General features: G+C 38.8%; 1 protein-coding gene across 1 annotated transcript in view; it reads right to left on the reverse strand.

Annotated features, from left to right (window-relative positions):
• The window catches only part of EFEMP1 (EGF containing fibulin like extracellular matrix protein 1), a 52,737-nt gene that overhangs the window by 33,396 nt on the left and 3,595 nt on the right, over window positions 1–15,746 (reverse strand). Inside the window, exons 4-5 of the mRNA XM_025149152.3 lie at window positions 15,681–15,729; window positions 15,248–15,508 (exon numbers count right to left, since the gene is read on the reverse strand). Coding sequence (XP_025004920.1) covers window positions 15,248–15,508; window positions 15,681–15,729 — 310 coding nt within the window. The remainder of the gene's footprint in view (window positions 1–15,247; window positions 15,509–15,680; window positions 15,730–15,746) is intronic.

The raw sequence follows: 15,746 nt of genomic DNA on the forward strand, positions 1-15,746 counted from the left end.
AGGATTTCAAAGGAAAGCAAGAACTAGTCTGGTAGACAACAGTATTTCATTTTTTAATGGTCTTAAAGAGTTTGCGTATAGCATTCAAACAATTCCATTGATTTAGGGGCTACTTTTAATTAATCAGATGCTACTGTACCAATGAACGTGCAAAACACTGGAGGAAGACCAAAGACAAGACTGATTTCTAAAATGCATTGCAGCAAGGTCTTATCTAAACTTAGGCTCAAGCAGACTATCACTATATTTGAAGATTTCAAACAGATGAAATGAGCAATACCAAAGAAAAGAAACACCGTGTTGCAAAAAATAAGATAGGATCTTCTGAACTGATTTCAAAGTTTAAAAAACACCTCAGTGAAACAAAATCTAAGCCACGAAAGATCTTGAATTCTATTGTTTTCAGAACTGGAAACCGTTCAACGTTTTAGGATCAAGTCCAAGTGATTTTTAATGAGTTAGGTCTCATTTTCAATGAAAGGAAAATAAGAAGGAAGCAAAGCATAACAGATAAGTAATGGATGAATACACACTAAGAACAGAATTCATTTCAAAGTAAAGAACAACAATCTCTTAACTACAAAATGTTCAGTAAATAGGTTGATTCTTGGGCTTGATTTCTTGCTGTTATTCGTGCAATAGTTCTTGTTACCTATGCCATTTGGCTTCATACATATTGTTTGCATAAGAGCTTGCCGCACATCTAGTAGTGGAGAATAAAATGGGAAAGTTCTGTGAAATACAGCTACGTATCATTTTGTTACAAGTCATCACCAATTCGGGGATAATGTCTATTACACCACTGTGCTCCTCATACTGAAGAAAATGTGGCACATTTTCAGATCACAACAGTTTTGCAACTCAAATTCTAAAAGTGATAATATTTTACAGAGAGGATACTCAGGAGATGATTATTTTAGTCAAGCTAGCCATCACACTTCCTTCAGAAGTGGCATGAACTATCTAGTTAGCAAGTGACAGTGCTTTTACATCTGGCACAGCAACGATGCTCATATTTAGTCACCATAAATCATAAGCTGTAAAGTATCTAGTTTCCTAAAGGAGCAGCTTTATTTCATTAACATCTTGAAACTCACGTTGTAATGTTGCTAATTGTATAGCAATTTATCTGGGATCACAGTGTGAAATGCTGTTCTCTGTCAGCTTTTGGCTCTCGTTGTCAGCTTAAGAAAAGAGGAAGAGAGTAAAGAATTCAGGAAAGAAAATTTACATGGATTATCTAAAAGGGACCACACTGCTAGATTTGAGACAAGCTGGGATATTCTGAATTATCCGAGAACTCTGTCTCAGAAAGGTAATTGCAAGCCAAGTAAATAGCACTGTTCCTTCAGATCAAGGCTTGCAAGCATTTCCTACGCACTTGTGAACAGGATTGGTCTGTGCTTGGTATTGCAGACTTGCTCTGGCAAGTTTTTTAGTGAGGGTTTTTTAAAATAAAAGTTCCTAGCAACAAGGTAAAGGACTATTTCAGGACAGCATTCCTATCCAGGATAGCATTAAGTAATTGTGTAAATTTAGGCATGTGCAAAGATGTCAGTGAAATTACTGGGATCCAAGCATGTGCTTTAAATGCTGGCACACAATTAAATGTCTTAATACGACACCTCCAAGTACAAGCAGTGATTCTGTTTATGAAAACCAGTCTCGAGTACTTTATGTACTTCATGACCTGTTTGGTGCAGGTACCAGTTATGAATAAATCTCTGCATTTATTCAGAGTTTTGCACAATGAACAGCATAGATGCTGATCAGTCAAACTACATTTTTTCCTGGCTGGTGAGGAGATGTTGATCTTTTATTTTTTTAAAACAGACAAACTGGAAAAGCTAAGCTGCAGAGGTTAGCCTGTAGCAACAGTTGGGCCATGGGAGGCTGGGAATGACATTCAGCTTCTGGCTGGCTAGCCTGCTTTCCATGAAAATGTTTGTGCTGCTCAGGGCTGCCCCAGAATTGTGTTACTTTCCCTTATGGAAAGCATTTCCTCACCTTCACCTTTTGTAGGAAAACAAACAGTCTTTCCCATAAATGCAGTGCAGTTTCATAAAAATTGCAGTTCAGAAAAGCACGGTAAGAAAAGTAATCCTGGTGGTATGCAAACCCCAAAAGAAAGGTGTATTTTTTAATTTTATGGAAAAGAGTACAGAGTACAGAAGAAGGAATGCAAGTCAAATATTATAAGTACTAAGATTGAAGGTTTTCTCAGGCAAGCTTTTCTGCTGCTTCTATACATACAGTGCTTTCTAGAAGAAAACTTTCACTGGTGACTGGCACCCTCTGTGTGCTACAGCCAAATGAAATAATGCTGCTAAAGAGTCTGATAACTAAGGCTGATGGACCAATTGTAAAATGAAAAATGGAATAAAAGAGGATGTCTCTGCATCTTTAGCATGTCTCTGCTGTTGGTCTCTGTTGGTCTAAGGTGAGTCTGAATGAGGGGGCCTGACCAGTCGGGAAAAACCCTCCTCACCATTAGAGCAGAGAGGGACGGGTTGCCCAGAATGATTGCGCACCCTCCATCCACAGAAGTTTTCAGGAGCTGAGTGGATAACCACCCTGTCTGGGGGTCTGATGAACCTGGTCTGACCACAGAGCTGACCCTGCTTGGAAGTCTGTTCCCAGCTGAGTTAATCTGCAATTCCACTAATACACCAAACACCAGATCAGGGCAGCTGCAAACAGAGAGCAAAGAAACTAAGGAAACCATTTGGTCATCACTGAGCTGAATTGTGAAATCTTTGCTAAGAATAATTAACAATGGGACATAAGCATTTAATTTTTCAAATTAAGGACAAATGATAGGCATGGAAAAACCTGCATATTATCATTCCAGTTTTTAAGGGCTGTTGTATGTCCAACCCATCCCACTTGCCTCCCAATGGGACAGTAACACTGCCTTGAATCTGAATTTCTGTGACAGAGGCAGTTCTGTAACTTCATGCCATAAAGCTGCAGCATGCTTTAGTTGGTGCATGCAAGAGCCTCTGTGGTGTTCTGCAAGGACAGTGCTCTGCAAGGACAGCCTTGAGCTGATCCAGGCAGATCCCACAGCCATCTCGCTTGGGATGTTCCAGCTGAATACAAAAAACATTTGTGTGTCAAGTTTATGCCATTTTTTTTCATATTTTTAGATGCTTTGGATCATTCTTTCTGGCTGAACCCCCCGAGTGGCCATTCAATCTGTGAAAATCCCAATTGGTCCCGTTGGTCTCTTTAATACCGTGCTTTCAGCCTACCGATCATAGCTGTTGGAGGAGTGAGACTCCACCCTGAGGACAAGGCACTGTGAAATGGCTCCTCAGCCCCTGTTTGGTCACAGATGAGGCATTTGTATGGAGCCCCCGGGGCTCCCACAGCCTCTTACGAGCCAGAAGTTGCTGAGGCTAGTTTTTGGCTAGGTTGGACTTGACAGATACTAACACAAAGAATCAAATGCAAAGAACGATATAAGAAGCTGCTGCTTTTGTCCCAAATACAACACTAAACACAGCAACAGTGTTGAGTAAAGTATGTGCTTGCCAACATGTGTGAATGCATGCACTGCTGAGCTGTTTACAGCAGGACAGGGCCTTTCTACAAGCTTAAGTTGTCCAGAAAAACGGAGCTCTGACAGACACAGCAATACAAAATGATGTCACTGCATTTCAATACTGTAAGCTTCTCCTTGCAATAACTGTGATTCCTACAATGAGTATGTTCTGACACCAATTCCTAGTATCTTTTTGATATAGAACTGGAGGTCATAGGGCAGGGAATGGATACTGAAGCTCTCATGTCCACCAGAAAGATTAATCAAAGCTTTGGCAAAGAGGTTAAACAACAGGCAGGAGCCACCACAAAGATGGAAAATTTGATGCTGGAAGATCAGTTCTCAAAGTGGTCAGCATGAGCTGTCCAAGAGAAGGATACAGATACTGCCACTCTAGCTGCCAGCAATTAACTTCATCCTGACATTTATTAATATTTTAAGATTCCCTTGAGCATTTAATTAGCTTTGCTAGTCCTTTCAGAAGACTTTTTTTCTGAACTCATGACTAGTGTCACTGTATAGAATGTCCAGAGCTTTGTTAAATCTAGTTCTTGAAGTCCTGGCTTCACTTGTATCCTAGAGCAAGGAGCTCAGGAACTGTTTCCTTTTCTGGGATTGATCTTCTATACCACCTTTCAGTTTCATACATGAAATTCTGAATTGTTATCTCGCAAAGTGGGGAACAGAGGAGTTGCAAGTCTGCTTTCACATCCCCTTTATTTCTGTATGGTTTTGCCATGCTTCTCATCTCTTTTTGCAGCCATTAGAATCTCTCCTTGTTCCCTGAATTGTTCTCTCCAGCTATGAGCTGCTCCTGTTTCTCAATATACTCCTTGAAAAGGGCTGTGCAGTATTACAAACAGCCGTGTTCCTTATGAGCCTTTTGCTAGGTAAGAAAATCAAGCAAATGAACTGTTTCTGCACCATAAGCAGCCACTCGTAAAGCTCTGGCTTCTCTGCTGGCTGGAGAATCCCCCAGGAAGCTTTCACAAGGGTGGAGAAAGCGGAGACAAGATCAAGACCAGTGCTCTAAAGCTGCGCTTAGGGGAAGAAGCTGAGGGTGTTCGAGGGTGTTGCTGGGCGGATCTCCTTGGCTAGTTTCTGGTTTTGGCTTTATTACATGACTGTGCTTTCAATTTATTTCAAAGGTGCCTGGAGCCTTATAAATCTGCATACATAGTAAGGAAGAGACTCTCTTAGCGGTGAATACAGAAATTTGAGTTTAATCACAGTGGAAAGAACATTTTGATTTAAATACAGAACGAAGCAACCTTTTCATGATGATGCGTACTAGAAATTGAGGTTTTTTTTCCTTGTATAGGCATACAGAGCCACAGTTTCTAATAGAGGAATAGTTTGTAGCTTGGAACTAACAAATAAAAAGCAGACCCCTCAAAATCATTCACCCACAGCATAACATTAAAATTTACAAACATATTTTTTAGCTTGTTTAAATAATGGTCAACAGTGCTTATGATGGAAAAACAGGTGATTTTCTCCTGTATTCAACTGTTGCAGTACACAAACCTACAGCTTGCTTGAGCTTTCCTGCTTCCACGAACCCCAAGAGGCAGCGCAGCATCCAGCACTACAGATGGCTGACTTAGATGTGCCATCTTTACCTGCCTGTCCAGTGCTCTCTGCACTAGGCCTACAATGTTGGCAATATCTTTATGTAAGGTCTTGCAATGTTGGCAATATCTTTATGTAAGGTCTTGCAATCCTTGACTTTTCTACTTGAGGAAGGCACAAGGAGCGAGCCAGAAAGAAATTCTGTCCTGATCCTATAAATTAAGCCAGGTGAGATTAAGGAAGATCTAGACACAGAGTATATGAGAGCAGGATGACTTTGGGTGAGAATGGTCATTTTTTCCTTTATGCTTGGGAATTACATTTGGATTCTGTGCACCTTCCTGATTTATGTCCCTACATTTCTGTAAAGAATCAAGTAATAAGGTATCTTCCACAGTCCATGGGGGCAGATCATTGGGTATTCCAAAGCTTTGTTTATTTCTTACATGACAGTGCACTAACTGCAAAGCTGTCTGTTGAAATACTGTTTAACTAATTCCAAGTGTGACAACTAATATATGGTTTTATTTGGTTCACACCTAACATCTAAAGGTTGTATGGAGAAGAAAGATTCCTGATAAGAAAGAACCTTCAAAACATATTTAACTGCTGAGAAAGTGCTTTAAATACAGGAAGATAGAAAAGTACAAGTAAGATCTGTTAATAAGGGTGCAAAAAAAAAAAAAAAAAAAAAAAAAAGGTTTCGAAACTGATGTAGAACAGCTGGTAGGTACTTAACAAAGACTATCTACTTCTTAAAATGGTGCTATCCTTACCAGTTTACATGAAATTTCTCCAAATACTGAACTGTGTTTGTTGCCTTCTACAAATTCCCTTTAATGCTAGCTCTTCTGTAATGCATCCCAGAAATACAAACTTCTCCACTAAATCTCAGCAAGAAAGAGATTTCTTCTCACATCATTCTGATCAGGGTAGTTTTATAACTGAGGTCAAGTTACCTGAAATCACACCTACCCTCCTGCTCGTTTTGTTATGTTTCATTCATTGTTCTCCGTTCAAGTCTGTTGTTAAATGTTAGTTTATAGGCAACATCTCTAAAACCATACAGAAAATTGTTACCTGTCCTAAGTCCTTGCACTTTCCAATTCTATCTATTCTGTTAGAACAAGGAACTGTTACAGTATTGATAATGACTTCTGCTTAAATTGGTAATGCTAAGACATGACTGTTCAAACTGCATGCTATTTTTTTTATCCCACAGATGCCTTTTTTAGCTAGTGTCTTTAAATTTTGTGAATCTGAAAAGCAAATTTCTACATTTCCTTTGTATAGACACTGTTTTTATACAGCAATATTGCTACCTGACTTACCAAAGCTTTTCTTTTCTATTGGCCAGTACTGTCTTATAAAAAAGCCATCTCTCTGTAATAAAATTCATGGGTGGGCAGTCACCAGTTACTCTGAAAACTCAGGTTGAAGATTTTGCTGGTGTGCTGGATAACAAATATTCGTTAAGCCTTTCATTCTTGAAACTCTGAAATTACTGTGCTCTCCGTTGCTTTTGCTATCTACTGAAGTTTGAATGCACACATTATGACCAGTTACCTGTTAACAGAAAGACCATGCATGCATATGCATATGAAAATCCTGGAACAAGTTCTGCTTGTACTCAAGAAACTACACTGAACATCTGTTCAGACATGGACTGAACACCCTCAAGTGCAATGTCACATTTGCTTATATCATACTGCATCGGGTCACGCATTAGAGTAGAAATTTATTCCAGATTAAATCCAGCTTGGAAGAGAAAGCCATTTTCTCCTTTTTAGAACTGTTTAAATTGGCTTAAACAATACCTAGATATGTCCTCTGAAAGGGCAGAATTTTTTATTAGGAGTTAATAAAGACAGATTCAGAGCTTCCCAAATTAAAACACAAAAAGATGAGCCACAAAAAACAACCATAACCAAAAATACTAACAACGCAACAAATACTTTGCACCGAAGAATGACTTAGTAAGAAAAATAGCTATGGTTATAGCATTTTTCACTTAGGTGAAGTTACTCATTAAGATATTCACAAACAGGTAAAGGTCTACTGAATATCTAGTTCTAAAAACGCTTAATTAAGAAATTAGGATATATTATGCCAGAAAAGGTCTAATTCATGCCTGTGCTTCAGGAACCTTTTCTGAGCAATGTAATTTCTAAAAGCGTGTCTAACAAATGCTTTCTTAGTACCGTTTTCAGCTTCAAAGCTACAGGCTTCTCCATGTAATTATACAAAACAGAAATTAGTCATTTCTCCGCTATATGTACAACTTCAAACATGATTTAACACGATTAATGTGACTTTCAGTTCAGCAAATAAAACACAAAAATGTGAATGAGCATAAAAGGTATTTCATGATAATTGCACATATGTTAAACTATTTCATAACTCTGTGATTTGCAAATCCCTCTTGTATTTTCGGTGAAGTTAAAATGTAAATGAAAGACAGTACAAACAGGACTCTTGTGTATTTAGTGTGTTTATGTTTTTTCCTTTATAGTGCATAATGGCAAATAGCTTTTTATCTGAAATTATTGCTTTTTGGCTACTAAGAAAAAGCTTAGCAAATTGAAGACGAAAACAGATTACTATCTGTGATATGTCAAGCTTTTTATTCACAAACGTCATTCAGGTTGATTACGTATTCCATATATTCTTGTCATCTACAGGAAGAAGATATCTTAGTGGCCAAGTTCAAATCTTTGGGTCCTGTGGATAGAAGCACCTGAACTTTGGCAGGTATGTGGCAAACTTTGCTTTGATAAGATCCTTCCAGCCAACAGGATACTTCAGGTATGATAACGATCCAGAAAAAATAGTTCCAAAAGCCTCACGGAGGGGAAAATGAGAGTAAATATTCTTGAAGTATATTGAAAGGAGATGGCCAAGCTCACCTTATTTAAAATCCCCCAACAAAAAGTAAAAGTTCCTACCCAGTTAATGCACAGGACAGAGGAATTGCTATGACAGTTCTGTACAAAAATAGTCTACTATATTACATATATCAATATGTTCTGATGCAACCCAGTATGGTGAAATCCAAAATTACTTTTTTTATTGTGGTTTCAAAAAGACCAAAAGTATCTCACTGATATGGTCTCATTGTCCTATGGTCTCATTGTCCTGGATGATAGAGAAAACATCAAAAGAGCAGGCCTGAGCAACACACAGTTAGTTCAAACAGTGAGTGAGACTGGCTTGCTTGGCTACACTACAGCAGACTATTTTTTATTTTATCCTTAGTAAAGGATATGCAAAGGAACATAAGCATCACTACATGGTATAGTGAGCAATCAAACAGACTGCTTCTGTATCTGTGGGTAGCTTTGTTCCTCCTTTAGGAATATTTTGGCACATATAGAAAGGCAAGTGCAAGTAGTAGGTATCATCCTCAGTTGCCATTATAAAAGAGAAATAAAGAAAATCACTTGAAAAGAGAATAAAATAACAAAAATAGCAGTTCTCATTTTCTGCTCTTGAATTAGTTCTCCAGCTTGCTAAATTCTGCAATCTTGCACGTTGGAGATGTGCAAGAAATGTCTAGAAATGTCTTGGACCTTTAAAAAGTATCCATCAGTTACGCTGTTATCTTTCAGGGATGTTCTAGGGTTAGAAAGGGTGACTGGGTGCAACCCAAACTTCAAATCTGAAAATACAACAAACTACAACGTGGAAATGCTCTTGCCTAAGTAATACAAAGCAGGAAGCTGGTGTAAAAATAGGAGAAAACGGGGATAGACAGTAAATTACCTTAAGCAAACAGCAAGCTAAAGAACTATAATGCAGTAATTTGGGATAACTGTAGACAGATGACTGAAAACAGAAACAGAGAATAATGCAGTAACTCTTTCATTAAAGTAAGGCAGAAAGAACCCATGCACAGTGACAGTGGTATCTCTGTAACTTTATCCACAAAAGGTACCAAAGGCAGCTGCTGGGGTGGCCTCACACTGCTGTCACTGCTGTGGAAATTCTGTACCACTGCAACTCTGCAGGCCACAAATCCTTAACAGCAAGTTTTGAAATGAAGACCCAAACCTCTAGCCCATGCTCTCACTAATCATTTTCATACTACCTAATACTGTCAAATGCAAAAGATGATAGTTATCTTTCCTCATCAACTTTATTGACTTCTAGGATGCTTTCGACCAAGTTTTTACAACAGATGCAGCAAACTCCTTACAAAGATATCCTTATACTATGTGCCTTTTAACAAGGTGCCAGATATACTGAGATGCCCAAGTGGAACCAGACATGAGTATGTTCTTCTCCTTTGCTATCCAATGTTATTCCTGACTGTGTTATGAAAAAGATCTCCAGCTTGCAGCCTGACAGTCTGAAGGAGGACAGATGGCTGAAGGCTTGGACTTCCTCTATGCCTTCTGAATACATTTGCTATGTTTTGTCTGTCAAAGCATTAGCCTCAGAGCTGCTAAGCCAACAGGCTTTACAATCAACAAATTAAACCCAAAAGCATGACAGTCAGCATGACCACCCTACAGTCCCATATTTCTTGAACAAGAAATAATAAGAATTGCTAGCAAGTTTACTTAACTTGAATCTGAAGTTTAGTGATTGCTTGCATAATCCCAATTCAAGAAGCTAAGGTAAATACAACTTTCGGAAGCCTGCATGAATCTAGGACATTTGGCATGATTAGCATATGGTATGAATCTTAATGGCAACAGACTCAGCATATTCCTGCAGGGGTCAGAATAATGGAAAAGCAGTAAGCAACTAAAGGAAGTGAAGCAGCTGCTAGTATTTATGCTTGTGATGGATGTTCACAGTAAAATGGTCAGACAGAACAGAGAATATCTATCCAAGGTCTTGACATGACACTCACAGCTGTGCAAATAGCACAGATGGGAAGATGATTTAGAGTGGCCAAATCTTGAAAATGCCCAAAAGCAGGCCCTCGGGCCCTCAAAACAAGATGTTTCTTGTGACCTCCCCTCTGGCCCCTTGTGACTGTTGAGGAGAAGCTCCAGAAAGGACTCTTTGCAGCATTTTCACAGCTTAACAGCTTGAACAATTGGTTTGGGTTGGGTTGATGAAAGACGATCTCTGCGTGATGTACCCAAATGTACAAGAAATTAATTGGCTTCTATGAACACTCACTACAAAGAGCTGTGAAAGCGTCAGTTTGTATTCTTCTGTGGATTCTCTTAGATATGTAAAATTCCTATGGCTTTTCCAAGGAATTAGCATTCAAATGGCACGTATAACCAGGTCGGTCTCTTAGGGTGGCTACTGCTGGCAGAGTGTTCTCCACTTGCTGAAGTACTGCAGCAAACATGCACAGCTGAACTTTGCTTGCATAAGCACTTTGATGAACTAATGGCAATGCTTAGAGTACTCTTACTTTGGATTGTCTTCCTAAAATAAATAACTAGACTTTATTTTTTCCTACCGCAGCTCTTTTCCTCACCCCAACCTCCAACTAATTATTTGTTTGAAGTAACACTTCCGGAACTGAACACAGGCTCTTTTAAAAGTCATCCCAAAAGTAATTTAAAAGAACTCCTTAAATACAAGGAGAACATTTGGGATGCTGCACTGAATTCTGATTGCAGGCATCATTTTACAGAAGGCTCCCCAGAACATTTCTGGGGCCAGCCTAAAACATTGTTAGAGCTATGTTCTTGCTGTGCATTTTAGTTATGTCTAGCTTACATAATAGTCATGGACAACAGGAACAAATGAGAAGCTGGTGTAGGCATTCCTGTATCCCAGTATATTCCTTTTTGAAGGTCTCTAGGCTTTTGCTTTACTCTGCTCCTGGAGCCTGAATGCTCGTTAGTGGCTGTGAAGTATTATCAACACTCCTGCAGTGAATTTCAGATTTAGTTTCATCTGAACAGGATTGGGATTGCATGTTCCAAGACTGCTCTGCGGGGCAGCTTGAAACACTGTAAGGGGAAGCTCATTAGGATGTGTGTTTCAGAAGTGCACTATACACTCAAGACAAAACGTCAAGAAAGGGTGCCCAAATGGAGGCACAGCAAGCCTCTCCAGCTGGGGCTGGTTCTGAAAAGAGCTGGGCTCAGTGCACATGTATTTATCCCATTTGTAGTTTATGCTCTTTGCATGCTACTTGCACATATAAGTCTTATGGAAAATAATTTCAGTATGGAAAACAAAACATTATGAGCTGTTTCCCCTTGCCACTCTCTCGCTAAGAGAGGGAATCTAGAGATGCAAAATTTAGATTTATTTAGCTTTAGTTAAGCCTAGACTGGATATATGTTACTTTGGAAATTATCAGAAAACTGAATTAACCCCCTCCCTGAAACCTACTTATGAAGGGATCCCTAAAACGACTTTGCAGGTGAAAAAATAAACATAGAGCAGAAAAAGTCAATTTCTTTCCTCCCTCCAAAAGATGGGAGAAATAAAAAGCAAATAACCAAGTCTGGGCAGAATTATCTGGAATAAATGTGCCATTTTTTCATATGAAAAGCAGCGACCATCCTCCTCTTCCATGTACTCTACAGTCACAGCAGTGCAAAGGCTTACAAGCAGACTGAATATAGGGCTGCAGAAATATAGGAAGCTAAACTAATGAGGGTGGTCTGAAGAGCAAAGTAAATAAATAAATAAATGAAAATTTGATTGCTTTATAGCTTGAATTGCCAGCATGATAGGAAGGCAAAACAAAGAGCCAAAAACTTTCCCTTCTCAAATTCACAAGTTACTTGGCACCTTCACTCCCCCCCCTCCTGTTCTCCCCTCTACCCTCTCCATGTAAGTGTTATGACATTCTAGGAAAAGCTCGTAGCTTCTTGCAGGCTAGATTTGACAAAATTGAATTAATTGGGTGATTTTCTTTTGATTTCAATAAGAGTAGACTCAAATCACAGAGTCCAATAACAATTCAGTTCTGTAGGCAGGCAACAGAGTTCAAGTATTTGTTTATAAAGAGGCAAAAAAGTACCTGTGTATTAGTGAGCTCAGTAATTTATTTAAATATACTTCTTACTCTGTTTTTGGCTTCTCCCAGAGCGTGCAATACTCTTGTATTGGCAGGTGAGAATATATGAGCGGTTTCCTGAAAATGCTGGTAGGTGCCATATGGGAATCAAGCTGACAACCAATTCAGCAGCACTTCAAGTGCTATTAAGAACTAGGGTGGGGTCAACACGATCTTAAATTTTGCATTTTATTGTTTTACCTCGAATCATAATTACTTTGTATGTTTTCTATGTATGCATGGAAAATCTTTCTCCAAAATAAACTCCCCTCACTTTCTCTTCAGTTCTGGAGATTCCTAGGACCTACTGTTCAGATACAGCATGCTAAGAATTTCCCAGAGTTTTGCTACCCACACTTTTGACAACCACAGTTAGACAAGAGCATGGTTTGGATCAAGAGAAGTTATACAAACGACCTTCACATATAACATACATACATCATAGTTATTTCTGTGGCTTTGTCTTCTGTGACACAACGTGCTTTACTGCCGATCTGCCATCTGTGCTATTAGTATGCTATGTGGCCTCTAATAAATACCAGCGCGCATCAGAGACAAAAAGTACTAAACGCTGACAAAAACTTTAACTTTCACTTGTTTTCTTCAGGTCAGAGGTTAAGAAGATATTAAAACTCTTGTAGCTCAGACACATAGCCATGTTAGATTAACAGTACAGAGAATCCCACACCTCCAAGAACATTTATCCTATCAACAGAAATGGGATCTGGCCATACAGTACCTTGCTTTGCCTAATGATGAAGCTCAGCACGTTACTGAAACTACTTAGTCAAACATGAATAATGTCATTTCTGCATGTGTATTCCAAGCACAAAAACCAACATGTGTTTGGCCTATCGTACTCTCACAATTCAATGTTTAAAAAAGGGAATGGACAATGTACTGTAACAGGAGGCCCCTACTACTCTAGTATGATGTCAGTAATATAGCTCCTTAGAGCATGTTATTGTTTTAAACAGAGGTCTCCACACTTTCACATTGGTTATAAAATACTTAGTGCTGCTGGACTGGAAGGAAAAATGTCATACATCTGCAAACAATTAGAAGGAGCTGGGCTTCATATTTGATTTACTAAACAATAAAACAAGCTTAAGTGTGACTATATGTATAAGTTACACTCCCTAGGAGCCTCAAGCAGTTATCATAGCAAAGTCTTTTAACCATAATTAAATAAATCCACAGTGGGACCATTGCTGATCAAGATTATTTTTTATAAGATATTTTCAGTAGTGAAGATCATGAAGTTGAATGCATGCTTTAAGTGCTCCTAAAGTCTTTTATCCTTTCTTTCAAGCACACTATCCACTACATTTTCTCCAGCTGGAATTCATTCAGTACAATATATTTCAGCTTTTAAGCAGTAACATTTCCATACTTTCTGCGTTTAGAATGAAATTTTGGCACAGGGAGATTAGTAGCAAAACTCTGACTCAGTAAAGCTCAAGATTTCACCATAGTTTGTATGTCTGTTAGTTAAAAGTTCTGGTACTCTAACAAACAACAGTTAGTTGTTATTATAAGTTAACCACAGATTTGTAAATTGAATATAAATATTTAGTTTCAACTTCCAGGAAACTAAAGCATGGAGAAAAGATAATAATGTACTACTTTTCAAAACAAAAACCTTAGCAGCTTATCAGTGTCTAAGTTAACCCTGTCACACAACCTTCATTCAGAATATACAAAGGCGTTGGTACCATTTGCCATCAAACTTTCCTATATTATCACTTACTTGTACACCTAAAGCCATTCAAGCAAGAGTGATGCTCATGCTTGCAATTTTTCCAGCATTACCGGCAAGTATTATAAAAGAGCAGTGCTAAGTGCCCAACTGCAAACACTTTATCATAATTCACCAGTGAGGGCGAGTTTTTGCAGTACCGCAGGATCACCTGTAGTGGCTCATGCTGGATCAAACACAGGAGTTCAGTACTCTCTCCTTGGTTCTGCTAGTGCTGTGCTAAGTTAGGTTGGGGGAAAAATAACTTGCCATCCTTGGCATTAATTTTTTTCCTCAATAGCCCTAAATTAACACTTGGTGTTAAAGGGATAGTGCAGTACTGACCCTCCTCCGGCAGGCTCTTGGTATTCTTGAATGAGATGGACAGAAATGCTGAGCATCAGACAAAGCAGAAATGCAACTCCAAGGTTGCTCATGAAAACAACTTATCCAGACTCCATGATTACTATGCTTCAGAAGCACAGGGAATTTACTTACTGGTGATAAATAACATTCCATATATGCGAATACCAAAGAGAAAGGAACTACCACTGTATAATACAGCACACCCTGATTATAGTCACTCATGTACTATTTTATATGATTATACTGTTAAGGACCACAGAAATGGAAAGGATGAACCACGGGGTCACAATTTGCCCTCTGTTTGCATGGGTATCCCACTAACATGCTTAAAAGCCAAGTTTATGAACAAGGAGTAGAATATATTTTTATGAAAGAAAACAAAACAGTGGACAAAACATCTGTTACTTCAGCAAGTATAAGAGTAAACTATTTATATAAAATAATAAATGAAACAGTCTTAGTTTACAGTAGTGCTTGTGAGTCTGGTTCCTGAATGCATACAATTAACATTGCTATACTCTGAGAATTTTGGCACAGTGTGCAGTATATGTACACCCAAATGAAAACTCTTCATTGCCGTAGTTTCAGAGAGTGGCTAGACTATGACTGAAAATAAGTTGGCTGGGTCTGTGTAGGACTACTTCCACAGAGACCAGAAGAGCACAAGATGTTCAGATGTTTGGTTCCTACTGCTTGAGGAACGTGTGTCATACATATATGAGTGACATAAAACACTGTATTTTTCTGCATTACAATCTGATCTAAGCAAAGGCTCATGCTTCTTTTTTTGTTCCATTCAGCATCGCCTTACTAAAAAAATACCCAACGACAAGAGTTTTGCACATCTTCAGAAGATGTCTGCAGCATGTCATGCTGTTACCTGTCACCTCCTTAAGGAGGTGTGTACCTGTCCAATTCAATGGCATACAGATACATTCCTAATAAATTCACAGATCTAAGCTGTTATTTTCCAGGCTTAGATTTGTAATCACGTACATTCCAGTTATACTGAAAGTAAAACACACAGCAGCTTGCTTACCTTGGCACACATTGTGCTCACTTTGCTCATACCCAGCTGCACACTGAATTTGATGAGTTGGGTTTGGAGGGGCACGGTGAGGATCAGCTGGAGTCCGGCGAATGACGTTGTTTCGACCACTAGTGGATTCAGCTGCTGCTTCTTCTCGTTCATTTACAATAATTTGGGCTGTTCTAGGTAGACAGAGGTATCCTCCATAGTGGTTAACACATTTCATCCCACCTTTACATGCATCTGGGACTATTTCACATTCATCAATATCTGTGGTTAGCAACAACACAAATCATGCTTTTAACAGTCGAATCCTCTGCAACAACCATTAATACAAACAATACAATGAGGCATGCAAGCACACTCCTTGTTTGAAACAGGAATGTGACAATACTGAAGTAATTCCAACTGCAAGTTTTTCTTCGGAAATGATTTACTGTACCTTTGCACCGCTGCCTAACAGGATCCCATTCATAGCCATCTGTGCATTGCTACAGATAAAAGAGGA

This window comes from Gallus gallus, chromosome 3 (assembly GCF_016699485.2).
Source record: "Gallus gallus isolate bGalGal1 chromosome 3, bGalGal1.mat.broiler.GRCg7b, whole genome shotgun sequence".
In the NCBI taxonomy this organism is placed as follows: Eukaryota; Metazoa; Chordata; class Aves; order Galliformes; family Phasianidae; genus Gallus; species Gallus gallus.